Here is a 15,879-nt window from a genome sequence, read left to right as displayed (position 1 = left end):
TGTTTTTTACGTTTCTGTAACCTTCCCTGCGGAGCTTCCTAGGGAGGTTACGTCGAGGAAGTTGTGTGTTTGATATCGGCAACGATTTACCTTGTCTGTGATCGGCTGGGAGGTGGTAAAGATGGGCGCCAGGAGTTTTTATAGTACAACTTCAATCTTTATTTATGTTCCCATGCTGGGGATCACTGCAGTGATTGGTACATATAGATTGACAAGATTGTACTTCATTTCATCCATACCACTGTCACTCTTGGTACTTGTCTTCCCTGAGCCTCCACTCTGAACACTTATGGCCGGCACACTTACTTGAAATAGTAACATTTTCCGAACCAGACCCTCCTGTTTTTTGCTACATTTGAAGGGTCCCTTTTACTGAGATCCTGCCCTATGCTGTGTAATGTGACTGTTCCTTCCAGCCCTGTTCTGGGACTGCCACTTCCTCAGGGGGTGCTGCATACTGTGGATGAGGATCTGCTGGTAGAGCTTATCCCCAGACACCCTGGGGCTTTTCTTATTTGCCCACTGACGCGTGTCTGTATTCCCGTTACTGGGGCATGCTCTTCGCATGGGGCCATATTATGGGACCCTAACTGTTGGGACACTATCCCTAACTGTAACACAATAAAAGTATGACCTGTATTATACTTTGGGGAATGTATCCCCTTCATCTACTCCCCGAGGCTCCTCTCCTTCTGCCATGCAGGAACCTCTCTGCTCATACCTCCTGTGACACGTATCGTGTCACATCAGAGTGAAGCATAGCATCGACTGCTCAACATTAACCCCTTGTAGTACACTAGTAAATCCAGAAGCAGGGGAGGTTACATTTGTAGAAATAATTATATCTTTATTAGTCTCTGTGGAGTTTGAGTAAAGCTCTGGCACTCGTTCTATATCTGCAAGGTATCTGAATGTGTCTGTGTGTATACATCACATACACGCACACACGCGCGCACGCGCGCGCACACGCACACACGCACACACGCACACACACATTATTATTATTTTCTTTTATAGTGCTGACAGTGTGTGCAGAGCTGTACATATAATTTTACAGGCGCAGCGAGTCCATGGCCCATAGGGCTTACAATCTAGTTGTTGTGCCTGAGGCACAGGGAGATATAGTGACTTGCCCAAGGTCACGACCCCGGGATTTGAACCAGGCTCCCCGGCTTCAGCCAGTGTCACTGTTTCCGAGTCTGTGCCTTCACTCACTGAGCCGCTCCAGCCCATTGGTCAAAAATGAATAAAACCCATCACTTTATTATAGAACTAGTGATCAGTATGCAGTGTCCGCCAGTACCTCTTATTGGTTGTGGAACAAGTGGGGGGGGGGGCTTTTAACCCCCTCACTGCCATAGGCGCCCGCAGTGCATTGCTCCGCTCTGTGTTGCATGCGTCCCTAGTACTGAGAGGATTCCTTCGCAGACCCCCTGCACATTTTGGCTGCACGTGACTGGACCTCACCGCTAGGCCTGTGAAATGCTTCTGTGGCTGGGTTTTATGTGGAGCCGAAGCACAGTAAAGGCTCTGGCCTCGATTGGCAGGAACCTGCGTCCTATTTTCTGGCTCCTGGCAGGGCCTGTGCAGAGGGAGCCCAGACTGTAGTCATCACGGAGAATGGAAACCTCCTCGCTTGTTGAGCGCATGAGTTTCAGTCGCGAGTGCTTCAGGGAGCCAAGTAATTAATCTAGGCCAGCGAGTGAAAGCTTCTTGCAGGGAGACTGGAGAGAAGATCGGGGGACGGTTTTCATTAGAGCAGAGAAAATAACAAAATATCATTTAATAATAATAACTTTATTTCATATAGTGTTTTCTCCCAACAGGACACAAAGCGTGTCACAATTACAGTGCACGGTACGCAGCACATAGAAATGTTACAGGCACAGTACCTGCCAGAAGAGCTTACAATCTGTTTTTGGTGCCTGAGGCACAGGGAAATAAAGTGACTTACCCAAGGTCACAAGGAGCCAAGACCGGGAATTGAACCAGGCTCCGCTGCTTCGCACTCCGTGTCGTTGTTGTCAGTCAGTGTCTTTACTCACTGAACCGCTTCTTCTCCCTATGTATAATTTGCATATATTATTGTTACTAGTATCATGAATTAACCATGGGACCTGTGCCAGACAAAATGTCTCTGTAAAGCGCTACGTAAAACCAGCAGCGGTATACAAGAACGTGCTATTATTATTATGTCCCGAGTGTTACTGCTGTGAAGCGCTATCTACATGGATGGCGCTATATATACATACATACGTATATACAAACATAAATTGCTAAACCACTCTTTCTTCCTCCCCCTCCCCTCCCCTCAACCCAGTTGGATGTGTGATTGGTGTTTGCGTCGTGTCAGTTCAGACAGATATGGACCAGCTACAGAGCTTGTGGAGTGTTCTATAATGTGCAAAAACGTCTGTATCTTTTGAAAAATTAATAAAATATAAAGTTGAAAAAAAACCTGCTAATTCGTCCAAAGTGATGAAGGGGAACAGCAGGGGTATCCAGATAAGCACAGACGACAAGAAAGTAAATAAGTGAAAATTACTTTTCAGTGTGGTGGAATCTTTCTAAAAAAGCCAATTATGCGCGGCTGGCCCCTTTAATAAATACTAAAATGATGTGTTCATGTATTTGCTATACGTCTGAATATCATATAAATATATGGCCAGGCGGGCGTGCGGGAGACTGGTGCTTGAAGCTATGAAAGATGAGGTGGAATTTTCCTCCCCGAAGTACTTTGCAAACCCATCTCCGTCAATCTGGGCTATTCATGAAGCGATCTGCAGCAGCAGAGGTTTTACGGGGGTAAGCACTGCGCAAATATTGACGAGCTGAAAATAGATTTTGGATTTGAAGAGGCGGCGCGCTCGGAACCACTTCAAAGACCCTCCCTCGGTGCGCTACGAAACTCGAGCATGAAGCTCAGAGCAGGAAAATGTTTCACAAGTAGCACGGTGTCAGGAAGCGAAACCGGAGCCCGGAAGCGCAGGTAGACGAGCCAATGCTTCGCGGCTCGGGTTAAAAGTGCGCATCGGGGCATCGTGCATTGGGTTAACATAAATGTAACATTTGGCTATCTTCTTCACATGTACAGTCCCCATCCACTCCCCCCCCCCCCCCAAAATGGTGACACAAACACCCATCCGTTAAATATAATATGCTGTCTGGATGTTTAAAGCTCTGATTCTCCCCCCACTCCCTCCCCCCTCCACCCCCCTAAACCTGAGCTGCAACAATAAACAAAGAATGCACGTTCAATTGGACGAATTATTTAGTTTATTAATATATGGTTTTTTTATTCTCACAAGTAAGGGTCATTTAGTTTAATCCTTTAGCCAAAACATTTCAAGCCTGAAACCATGGCACATATCAGCAGGTCCTTGTTTGATAACAAATAAATATATAATCTATAATACTGTGGGTCTGGGTTTTGAGATTTCCAAGGCTGGATGCACAAACCTAAACTGGCTGAAGCTCGGACTCCAACTCAGTATTTGTAATGTTTGATTGAGAGTTTTCAGTAGGCCCCACACCTCTGGAATGCCCTTCCCCCTCAATATCCGACTGGCACCCGCTCTCTCCACCTTTAGGGCCTTTCTGATAACACACCTCTTTACCTGTTGAGCCCACAAATATACCAAGATTAGTGTGCGATTTCTCAATGATCTCCAGACATGGCATAAAACACACGGGCGTAGCCAGGCCCGGGGTAGGGCGTCTTAGGTTGGTGGTCAGACACTAGTTCCGCCGCAAGGAAATAGCGCTGCAGAGGTGATCTGGCATTGCGCCAATACAGTCTGGTTTTACTGTCCGTGTATAGTGAGGTCTGGTTATACTCTGTGTCAATGTACGGTGTGGTCAGGTTATACTCGGTGTCAATGTACGGTGTGGTCAGGTTATACTCGGTGTCAATGTACAGTGCGATCATTTTATACTTGGTGTTAGTTTATAATGCAGTCAGGTTATGCTCTGTGTCAGTGTATAGTGTGGTCAGGTTATACCCTGACGCAGAGTACAATTGGGTGGGAGAGAGTGGGTAACACATGGGGGACAGTGGGTTAGGTCCCTACCTTCTCCTCCATGCTTCCTTCCTCCTCCCCGTGGAGCTCACCCCCCGCGCCGGCGCTGCTTCTATATAAGACTGCGCAGGACGTGAGACGCTCCATCTTGGCCGGCCAGCGCATCATTTCGGGACCGGAGGTTTCGGTTTGGGCATTTGGGGTCTTAGAGCAGGCCTCCTCCAATCAGACCCCACCTTAGTTACGCCTACAATAAAACATCGGGTTTATTTATTTCTAACAACATTTATATAGCGCCCTTATCCAGGGTGCGGTACATTAGTAAAACAATGGTGGGGTTACATATGGAACATTTCATGTGATGGGCATACAGTAATTAAGATGTTTTGTGGTCGTCAGTGGTTGGTGGGTGGGGTTGGGGGTCAAGTCTCAGGATTTAGTCTCGTCAGTGGCATGATGATGGGTCTGACAGTGTGAACAGTGGACCCGATTGGATCAGTGAGATGAGTGACTTTGGAGGGTTTTGGAGAGACTTTACAACGGGGTGAGTGTAGGGGGAGATCATGGGTGTTGGGGAGGGCGGGGTGAGGGAGAGGATGGGATAGGGAAGGTAAGCGGGGGATCATGGAATGCGATGGAGAAGAGATGAGGTTTGAGTTGGCTTCTGAAGATAGTTACAGTCGTGGCTTCCTATTGGATGTCCATTTAAATCCCCTTTAAAAAACAGGAAGTAAAACCGGTAACTTCACCGTCTGTATCTCGGGAACTGGGGAGTCCCCAGAGTTGAACATAGTGCGGTTCTGGAGGACTCCCCGGTACATATGGGCCAATTTTCCACCTAAATCCCAATCAGACTCCGATTGGCCAGTTCTATTAAGCTGCAGATTCGTCTTAAAACAGCAGATTTTCTTTCTTTTTTCTATTACTGAAAATATGTCCAACAGATTTGGAATCCGAATCCGCTTGGATTTCTCCCTTACAAACCTATTCCAAGGACATGCATTATGCGTGTCCTTGGAACGTACAAAAGGTTATTGTTTTTGCCTGGTACATTGAGAGCATATATGGATCGCCCAAAAATCTTTCTCCATATATCATTTGAAAATGAAAAGATACATCTAAAATCAGGACTTTTAGTTTCTGGTGTTGCCATGACCCTCCGCATAAAAGAATAGGATTTTCCATTACTTTATCGTGTTTATTTTCTATATTAGACCGTCATGATTCAGTGTTCCAAGAACACAAAGTATGAGCATCCCAAAAAATAATCGACAAAATACTGAATTCTGTGAGATAATGAAAATGTCGGCCAAAATAACTCTGTTTAAAATCTCGTTTTAGATGGGCAACAGATTTGGGAGATGGAAGCAACAGTGGATAAAGACAAGAGCCAGCCTGTAAGTATATACACAGCCTACTTCTGTTTCTTTGCATATAATGCATACCACATCCTCAGTACGTGACAGTGGGAGGCCACAGATGTAACTCGCTGTTTTCTGACAGTGATTAGTGCTTTAAGCACGAGTGTGAACGCCAGGAAAATCAATCCGTGCCACACAGAGCTTACAATTGAATTATTGGATCACATCATTCTCTGTGATTTTAGCATTTTAGATGTTTTATTCACTTTGTTCCCTGTGCCTCCGACACCAAAACGTACATTGCACGCACACTGTGCAGAGCTCAACTCTTCAAAAATCCTATTAAAATCGAATCTTAACTTAGGGTGGGCAAACTGTGCCGAGGTCTTCTCGTTCTTAACCCTTGCACTGCTGGTAAGCAGTAAACTAGTGGCACTTAACCCCCTGCGTTGCTAGTAAATGGCGGATTACTGGTTCTTAACCACTGCATTGCTAACGGACACTGCAGCACATTGCAGTGCAATGCGTTGCAAATCCCTCTGGCATTCGAGAGGTTGGCACCTATCTCGCGATAATACGTGTTTGTGGCATCCTATGGAAGTGTCCCAGTCTGTTCTTAATGCTTGGAATAAACTCATGGATGCAGGTTATACCCGTGTGAAGGTTTTCTCAGCGTAACTTTTCTGCCCACACCGCAGCCATTACTCCTTCAAGGTGTTTCTTCCGTGACCGTGTTTGCGGTAACTGTAGCGTTCGTTGCCCCCCTACTTTTTTCATCCTACATTTTTTACGTGTATTATACGTTTTTCCTGTTTTTTTTCCTCCTTTTGTCATCACATTGTTGTTATCCTCCATCCCCCTTTTTTTTCACCCTCAACCACTCCCTTCCCTCCACATTATCGTTTCGCGAGATGTGATCTTCAAATCCTGCATTTGGGTATATTTTACAGCTGCTACAAATGTTGCCAAATATACCTTTATTGACTTATTCAAATTGACAATTGTCTATTGTATCTCTTTGCGTGCTGGGGCCCCTTTGTATATATATATCTGATTCTTTCGGGGGGTCAGAGGCCCCCCCCCCCCTGCCTCCGTGCACCAATTTATCTTCAGTTTATATTTATATATTTAGTTCTTTGTGGAGTGCTACCTAACAAACATACTTGCGGTAACTGTAGCGTTCGCCTTATTTCAGAGCATGCTCTTTGTAGAAGTCCCGGAGTATCGCAACAAGCACATTAGCGCGCCTGTGAAGGTCAACTTCTTCGTCATTAACGGTAAAAGGAAAAGGAGCCAGCCCCAGCGTTTCACTTACCATCCAGGTAACTCCGTTCTCTTTGCTTCCGGAGGGTATAAGGATCTCGGAACTTTGTGTGTAACTTACAGTGTCCAAGGAAAATGTCCTGCTTGAGAAAAATGATTCACCGGCCAACGTTGAACGTTAAATTGGGGGCAGGGGAGGGGGGGGGTTTCATGGATTCTTCTTTAAGAGACATATTCCCGAGGCATTTTAGGCTGCACTGCTGGCATGGTTTGAAGCAGGGAGTGGCCAACTCTGTTCCTCAAGGGCCACCAGCAAGTCAGGTTTTTAAGATATTCCTGCTTCAGCACAGGTGGCTCAATCAGTGGCTCAGTTGAAGCTCAGTGGCTGTGCTGAAGCTGGGACTGATTGTGCCGCCTGTGCTGAAGCAGGGACCTGTTGATGGCCCACAAGGACTGGAGTTGGCCACCGTTGGCTGGAAGCCCTAAGTGTTAATTTCATAATAATAAGCGCAAAGTGTCCAACTCCTTCACACACACCATTATTATCCAATGTTACTCTGTAGTTACACGAAAGGAATGTCGTTTGGCAGCTTGTTAAAAAATAAAAAGAAAAGTAACCTTAAAGGAGCAATTCTTTTAGCCGCTGGTTTCTTACCGGTGCAGTTACCAAGTTTAAATCACCCTCCGGGGAAATAAAATGGCTGCCAAATCTCTGGCCAATAAGAAGCTACTGTGCAACACCGGTCGTGGCTTCCTATTGGACGGCCATTTAAATTCCCTCTATAACCAGGAAGTAACGCCGGTAACTTTGCTGGTACTTATCTTGGGAACTAGGAGCCCCCCGTGCGGACAGTAGCACGGTTCCTGCTCTGGAAGACCCCCCGTTTCCGATCGTGCTTCTTTAATTTTGTCTTTGTATTATGTGAGATAGCATCAATTTGTTATTTATCCAAATATACACAATGTAGCAATTATTTCCACTTGTGGGTACGACGCTAATCATCGGTTGATAAGCACATTACATTGCTCTAACCGCAGCGATGCTAGATGAATTTGTAATACACTTGACTACGCCACTCTACATTGCATCATTTTGCCAGCGTTTGATCATTTTTAACACATTAAGTCGCCCACGCTGTGGTTATCTCTATTTTAGTCGCTTTTGCATATGACCTCAACTCCAGAAGGGTAAATTCCAGCGCACAGAAATAACAGCAACATCGTCATTTAGGGTTAACGTGTGTATCTATCTGTGCCTTAAAGAAAACCGGATTCCTTACTCGGAAACGCTGAATAAGAGGCTCTCTCACAGAGCCACAACATCATGAAAATAATAATAATAATAATCTTTTCAGTTGATAAAAAAAATACACAAAAAAAAGTATGTGAAAAATCAGCTCGAAAATGCCAAAGGACGCCAGCTCAATATCAAGTGAAACAATAGGGTTCCCCCACGTCCACAACACTCACTTGATTTTGTGATTAATGGCGCCTGTAATATTGATCTTTTTCAGATTTTTTTTATATTGCTAAAATATATTCTCTATTTCCTATTGTTTAATCGAAGGCCCGGCCATTCCCTCTGTTTTATTATTTGTTTTTTTTTTACAACGTTTTAGGAAGAATCACTTGGAGAAAAAAGAATCCCAGTTCTGAGCACTCGATGCCTAATTGTAGTGTAATTAGGGACCCTGGCAACATTTTAACCCTTCGTCAACGTTACAGTCTACTTAATCGCCGTTTAGTTTAAGAGCCCTACCAATTTAATTTGTACATTTAATCAAGTTTACTTTGAAATTCATTCATCCTGGCACTACAGTTAGCCATAAGTGGGATTCTTATTCTCTAAGTGATTCTACATATATATGCAGGCAGGCAGGGCAAGGGTCCCCTACCCCCTTCCCTCTATTTGTGGAATAACGTTTTAGGAAGGCAACAAAGTTGATGACCCAGATCTAAAATCACATTGCGTCTAACGGCAAAAACGTCCTTGTTCGTTATTATTATGACATCATGCCCGTTGAATTAAATATACATTTTCCGCGTTGACGACTTTGAATGTACGGTGTTTGTAATTCTTAGTTGCACATCTTTTCCCTTTTATTTCAGTACCATCTATTAAAACCGAGCCCCTTGATGAATATAACCCATCGATGGTCGGGAACAGTGTGCACCGCGGTCTGGGAACACTGCCAGCGTCCTACTATTCCCACCACTCGATGGCCAACGATTCTCCATCCTGTTTGGTGGCCAATTTGGTTTCGTGCCAACAAGTGCGCACAAGTCTTCCCTCCCCTGATTCTCGATATCAAAATTCCCCGGCTGTTATCTACCAAAGGAGCAAAAGCCTCAGCCCCAGCCAACTTGGCTACCCACAGCCCCTTTTGATGGCGTCGCAGATTGCGATTCCAGATGCTCACAGATCGGTTCTTGTCCATGCTGGTTCTCCTGTCCACTCTCCTGTGGTGCACCACTCTCCAGCCAACCCGCAGCCATCTCCTGTAATTCACTATTCTCCAAACAATCAGCAGATGAGGAGCGGAAGTCAGCAGGACTTCCAGCACGTCATGTGCTCTGATCATTTCACGTCCAGTCCTTCGCGATCGAGTCAGCCGCCGGTCAGCCAAGCACAGAGAATAAGCCCAAGTCCATACCCGACTGTGATCCAGCAGCAGTCAAACAGCCCGAGGGCACCAAAAAATGGACCTCCCGTCACAGATCAAAAGGAAATCTTACCAGCCGGAGTCACAGTTAAACAGGAACAGAACCTGGACCAGGCCTATCTGGATGATGGTAAGCAGCATTTCATTGTAAATACAGTGAAAGTATTGAACTGTACAATGTAACATAAGCAGATATATATATATATATATATATATATATATATATATATATATATATATGCATGAAAAGGGTAGATTCCTAAATCATGAAATCAAAAATCTGGCTAAGCTGTTACACACATTTTCATGTAGAAAACAATAAGGGTTTCTCAACTCCATACCTCACCTGGCCTGTTGGGGGATCTTGAGGACTTGAGTTGAGAACCCCTGCAGTAAACAACTGGACAGTGCCAATCCCCCCCCACCCCAACATTTTCTAAACAAAATCCAAATCAAAGCCTCTTTTATATATTCTGTATAGAATAGCATTTTAATCCTCCTCCGTTAATATTCTCACCATCCTGACGTTGTCCACCCTGCCATAATATCTCGCATCGTCTCCATGGTAACTAGATACCATCCCTCTACTATACTGTATATATACACCTTATAAACCAGGCTAGGTCACGCACACGTCATGTGACCAAAAACCTGTATCTGTGAGTTACTCCCCGAGTGCCCTCCGTTACTACGGGTCCTGGTCACATCACTTGTGTGCCACCTTCTCCGGCTTATGCATTTTGTACCTTGGAGGAGCAGCAACAACACTGATGTAATAATTATTATATACTAGCGTTATAGGGCTTTGTGTGACATTGCGGGTGATCCGTGCAACAAGTCCGTGTGTGTCGTATTCAGCATTTTCTGACACACCTGATGAAGAACCCAGTGAGGATCGGAAGATTGTAAATGACCAACTACACAGGGTGTTTTTATTTTTATTTGTAATAATATTTTCTACTTCGACACATAAATTAGCTACTTCAGTAGCAGATTAAGACATAGTGCGCTGCAGGCCAAATATTGTCAAAGTTACACACGAACAGTGGATCATTGAGTGGTAAACAATGTTGATCTTTGTTGCAAACCCCTTGGGCATAATTGTAACTGCAGATAAAGAGAGCAGTACTCAAACGTGTATTTATTCATGTTTACTGTAATCCTTGTTCAACAATTTAGCCTGCTGGGAGCTGAATTTCCTTATGCTAATTAAGTGCATAATACAGTAATATCGTCAAGCCGTCAAGCGTTGCATTAAGGAGAGAAAGGTGCACCCTGGGAGGTAGAAAAAAAGTGAGGAGCTTGCAACAGGAGAAACTTGTCATAGAAAGAGCTAGTTTTGTGGGAACAATTCAGCATACAGAGAACAGTCCTGGAATTATTGGCTTCTTATCCATAAACAAATCATGGGAATATAGCTCATTAATGGAGTGGGTAGACTACTAGGTGAGTGACTCAGATTCAATACATAGCATAACTCTCCTGAAGGTAACAGATACAATGATGCTGGTACTCTCACCTCACTGCACCTCACTGGAGATAAAGATATAATAAAAGTTCAAAAGCTCACCAGAAATTGTAGTAATAATGGATGTCCATGTGGATAAAATAAATCTTCCAAATATCTTACCCGCTCCTAGAGCTAACTTGATTCCTTGCGGGCGTGTCCAGCCGCAGTTTCAAATCCAAAACGGGAACAAAAAAAATGCGCAAAGCGGCGCCCTGCCGAGGGAGACAGATGATCTATAAAATAAAATAATATTTATTGACTATTAAACATGACAAAAACGGAGGTGTGAATCCTCCTACACGTTTCACACAACACGGTGCTTTATGAAACGCGTAGGAGGGTTCACACCTCCGTTTTTGTCATGTTTAATAGTCAATAAATATTATTTTATTTTTATACCACCTGTCTCCCTGGGCACTGCGCTGCTTTGTGCATTTTTTTGTTGTTGCATTTTTTGTTCTTGTTTTGTGGGAGTGTATCTCTGGGTTCTCTCTTAACCAGAAGTGTTCCTATACGTAGATAAAGTATTCTTTAACATCTTACTTTATTCATATTAACTATGTGTTACATTTACAAATTATATATATTTTTCTAATTCAACATTTTATTCCAAACAATTTAGCTTAAATGCTATTAGGAATTCAAATGAGTATTTTGTGTGTGTGTGTAGTATTATTATTATTATTTAATTGCAAGGATCCCCCGGTTGCTGGGATATTTCATTTTAAAATTAGCTAGAAGAATTAATGTCCAGAAGAAATAATATGGCCCCTGGGCCAGCCTCATTCTGGCAGCCAATAGAAAGCGGTGACTTCATCGGGAGATGACATCGCAGCTTTCGATTGGGTGATTCTCGCCGCCATCTTGGTTTTTCTTCGCAATTTACTGCCAGGGGTAACAACTGGAATGTCTCCGCTATTGGTGGGAGGAGACTGAGCTCCGACTGGCAGCTACCGAGGAAACCCCATTTTTTTTCTATAGGTCAACACAAAAGTCTTGGTACATTTGGTTGGGGGATTGCTTCTTTAAGTCCAGTATAGAGATTTGTAAGAGATGGCTAATGGCCTGAATTCACTTCTGCTTTCATAACATTCTTTTAGATCACAGGCTCCATTTTCTTCCTATTCATAGGCACATATGAACAGAGAACACAGAACTGGTCCATAATGGCTGGGTTTGTCTTTCATGGCCTGAAGTCATCTGGCACCAACGTTTAGCACACAGTGATTTCCGAGGAGAGCATAACATTCCATTTTAGCATTTTTTGGTTCAATGAATGTTACGTTATACCTCTGTTAATGACATAATGGTAACATCCAGTGCTTTCAAACTAAGGAGACAGTCACATACATGTCCAAATTGTAATACCAGGTGCACTACGGTAATAATGAGTGTTTTTATAGCTGCTGAACTAAAAGACATTAATGATCCCACAGAGCTAGAAGTTTGGCCGGAGTAGGAGCTTCTATTTGGGAGAATGCAGCAAAGATATTCATGCCTGCACGTGTATATTATAAGAAGCTGATAACACAAGAGGATACAGGAGTTGATCAAAATCAATGTTGGCAGAGCAGATATGAAAGGAAGTCACAACCTTATTTATTTATAAAATGGGTTACCAGGAAGTAATACAGTGAGAGTTACCTCTCGTTTTCAAGTGTGTCCTGGGCACAGAGTTATGGTGACAGATACATGGTTACAAATACATTGTTACATTACGTGAGCAGGGTTATGTATTATATACAAGACATTGCGTGCACAGTTACAGAGAATATATGTTATGGGCGTATGTAACGGTTACAGACCAGATTACAATGTGAGACAGCCTTAGTTATGAAAGAACTTAGACTGGTGGCGGCTGTGAGAGTCTCCGGTAGACTGTTCCAGTTGTGAGGTGCACGGTAAGAGAAGGAGGAGCGGCCGGATACTTTGCTGAACCTTGGGACCATGAACAGTCTTTTGGATATCCTTGTATATCCAAGCCAAAAGAAGCTTTAAAAAGAATGAGACCGTATTCTGCCATAGACAGGAAATCCATTTACCATAATGCACTCACCTGCTTGAGAAGCAAACTTAACTTTTAAATAAATTCTCTTATGAAGTAGTTAACTATTTAAGTTACAGCACGTGGCAATCATGGCTTCTGGCTGCCATGAGCTATAGGCTCCATGCAAGTGTTACTGGAAGCAAAGACGTATGTTTGTATGCTAGAGCCCCCTTATTTTCCATGGTGGTGTCTTTCTTGTGTCTTGTTCACATCCAGCACCATTTACACTTGATGGTCCTGAAACTTGCATTCTTCGACAATGGGGGTGGGGTGTTTTGGGTGGGGTTAGTGAATCCTTCTTGCAGTAGGTCGTGTATGAAGATTTCTTTTTTTCATTACCGAACTTCTGTGCCGTTTGGTTGACTTAAAACTTTAACCATTACGCCACACCTTCTAATAAGTATGAATGATGCAAATACACATCTCTACCAAGATGCACCTTTTATCACCTTAACCGAATTTAAATGGAGATCAAATACCTTAGCTACATTATAACAAGTACAAATTATTACCAAGTATGCATTAATCAGCGAGCCCCAGTTATATGGTCTATTCCTAGCTCTGTCTCTGTTGTAATATGCACAACTAGTCCTCTATATGGCTATGTAGCCTGTCAGTGGTAAATATAATAATAATAATAGCATGTCTTGTATAGCACTGCTAGTTTTACGCAGCGCTTTACAGAGACATTTTGCAGGCACGGGTCCCTGCCCCGTGGAGCTTACAATCTATTTTTGGTGCCTGAGATAAAGTGACTTGCCCAAGGTCACAAGGAGCCGACACCGTGAATTGAACCAGGTTCCCCTTCTTCACACTCAGTGCCAGTCAGTGTCTTTACTCACTGAGCCGCTCCTTCTCCCAGGTTCCCCTGCTTCACACTCAGTGCCAGTCAGTGTCTTTACTCACTGAGCCGCTCGTTCTCCCAGGCTCCCCTGCTTCACACTCAGTGCCAGTCAGTGTCTTTACTCACTGAGCCGCTCCTTCTCCCAGGTTCCCCTGCTTCACACTCAGTGTCTTTACTCACTGAGCCGCTCGTTCTCCCAGGCTCCCCTGCTTCACACTCAGTGCCAGTCAGTGCCTTTACTCACTGAGCCGCTCCTTCTCCCAGGTTCCCCTGCTTCACACTCAGTGCCAGTCAGTGTCTTTACTCACTGAGCCGCTCCTTCTCCCAGGCTCCCCTGCTTCACACTCAGTGCCAGTCAGTGTCTCACTGAGCCGCTCCTTCTCCCAGGCTCCCCTGCTTCACACTCAGTGCCAGTCAGAGTCTTTACTCACTGAGCCGCTCCTTCTCCCAGGTTCCCCTGCTTCACACTCAGTGCCAGTCAGTGTCTTTACTCACTGAGCCGCTCGTTCTCCCAGGCTCCCCTGCTTCACACTCAGTGCCAGTCAGTGTCTTTACTCACTGAGCCGCTCCTTCTCCCAGGTTCCCCTGCTTCACACTCAGTGCCAGTCAGTGTCTCACTGAGCCGCTCCTTCTCCCAGGCTCCCCTGCTTCACACTCAGTGCCAGTCAGTGCCTTTTCTCACTGAGCCGCTCCTTCTCCCAGGCTCCCCTGCTTCACACTCAGTGCCAGTCAGTGCCTTTTCTCACTGAGCCGCTCCTTCTCCCAGGTTCCCCTGCTTCACACTCAGTGCCAGTCAGTGTCTTTACTCACTGAGCCGCTCCTTCTCCCAGGTTCCCCTGCTTCACACTCAGTGCCAGTCAGTGTCTTTACTCACTGAGCCGCTCCTTCTCCCAGGCTCCCCTGCTTCACACTCAGTGCCAGTCAGTGTCTTTACTCACTGAGCCGCTCCTTCTCCCAGGTTCCTCTGCTTCACACTCAGTGCCAGTCAGTGTCTTTACTCACTGAGCCGCTCGTTCTCCCAGGTTCCCCTGCTTCACACTCAGTGCCAGTCAGTGTCTCACTGAGCCGCTCGTTCTCCCAGGCTCCCCTGCTTCACACTCAGTGCCAGTCAGTGTCTCACTGAGCCGCTCGTTCTCCCAGGCTCCCCTGCTTCACACTCAGTGCCAGTCAGTGTCTTTACTCACTGAGCCGCTCCTTCTCCCAGGTTCCCCTGCTTCACACTCAGTGTCTTTACTCACTGAGCCGCTCGTTCTCCCAGGCTCCCCTGCTTCACACTCAGTGCCAGTCAGTGCCTTTACTCACTGAGCCGCTCCTTCTCCCAGGTTCCCCTGCTTCACACTCAGTGCCAGTCAGTGTCTTTACTCACTGAGCCGCTCCTTCTCCCAGGTTCCCCTGCTTCACACTCAGTGCCAGTCAGTATCTTTACTCACTGAGCCGCTCCTTCTCCCAGGTTCCCCTGCTTCACACTCAGTGCCAGTCAGTGTCGTTACTCACTGAGCCGCTCGTTCTCCTAGGCTCCCCTGCTTCACACTCAGTGCCAGTCAGTGTCTTTACTCACTGAGCCGCTCCTTCTCCCAGGTTCCCCTGCTTCACACTCAGTGCCAGTCAGTGTCTTTACTCACTGAGCCGCTCGTTCTCCCAGGTTCCCCTGCTTCACACTCAGTGCCAGTCAGTGTCTCACTGAGCCGCTCGTTCTCCCAGGCTCCCCTGCTTCACACTCAGTGCCAGTCAGTGTCTTTACTCACTGAGCCGCTCCTTCTCCCAGGCTCCCCTGCTTCACACTCAGTGCCAGTCAGTGTCTTTACTCACTGAGCCGCTCCTTCTCCCAGGCTCCCCTGCTTCACACTCAGTGCCAGTCAGTGTCTTTACTCACTGAGCCGCTCCTTCTCCCAGGTTCCCCTGCTTCACACTCAGTGCCAGTCAGTGTCGTTACTCCCTGAGCCGCTGCTTCTCCCAGGCTCCCCTGCTTCACACTCAGTGCCAGTCAGTGTCTTTACTCACTGAGCCGCTCCTTCTCCCAGGCTCCCCTGCTTCACACTCAGTGCCAGTCAGTGTCTTTACTCACTGAGCCGCTGCTTCTCCCAGGTTCCCCTGCTTCACACTCAGTGCCAGTCAGTGCCTTTACTCACTGAGCCGCTCCTTCTCCCAGGTTCCCCTGCTTCACACTCAGTG

General features: G+C 45.6%; 1 protein-coding gene across 6 annotated transcripts in view; it reads left to right on the top strand.

The window, feature by feature from the left end:
- The window catches only part of NFATC2 (nuclear factor of activated T cells 2), a 111,253-nt gene that overhangs the window by 51,917 nt on the left and 43,457 nt on the right, over positions 1-15,879 (top strand). For all 6 annotated transcript variants that reach the window (XM_075571550.1, XM_075571549.1, XM_075571548.1 and 3 more), the window contains exons 7-9: positions 5,361-5,416; positions 6,576-6,702; positions 8,753-9,436. In XM_075571550.1, the coding sequence (XP_075427665.1) occupies positions 5,361-5,416; positions 6,576-6,702; positions 8,753-9,436 (867 nt within the window). The remainder of the gene's footprint in view (positions 1-5,360; positions 5,417-6,575; positions 6,703-8,752; positions 9,437-15,879) is intronic.

This window comes from Ascaphus truei, chromosome 15 (assembly GCF_040206685.1).
Source record: "Ascaphus truei isolate aAscTru1 chromosome 15, aAscTru1.hap1, whole genome shotgun sequence".
Taxonomy (NCBI): domain Eukaryota; kingdom Metazoa; phylum Chordata; class Amphibia; order Anura; family Ascaphidae; genus Ascaphus; species Ascaphus truei.
This window is presented reverse-complemented; position numbering and strand designations above follow the sequence as displayed.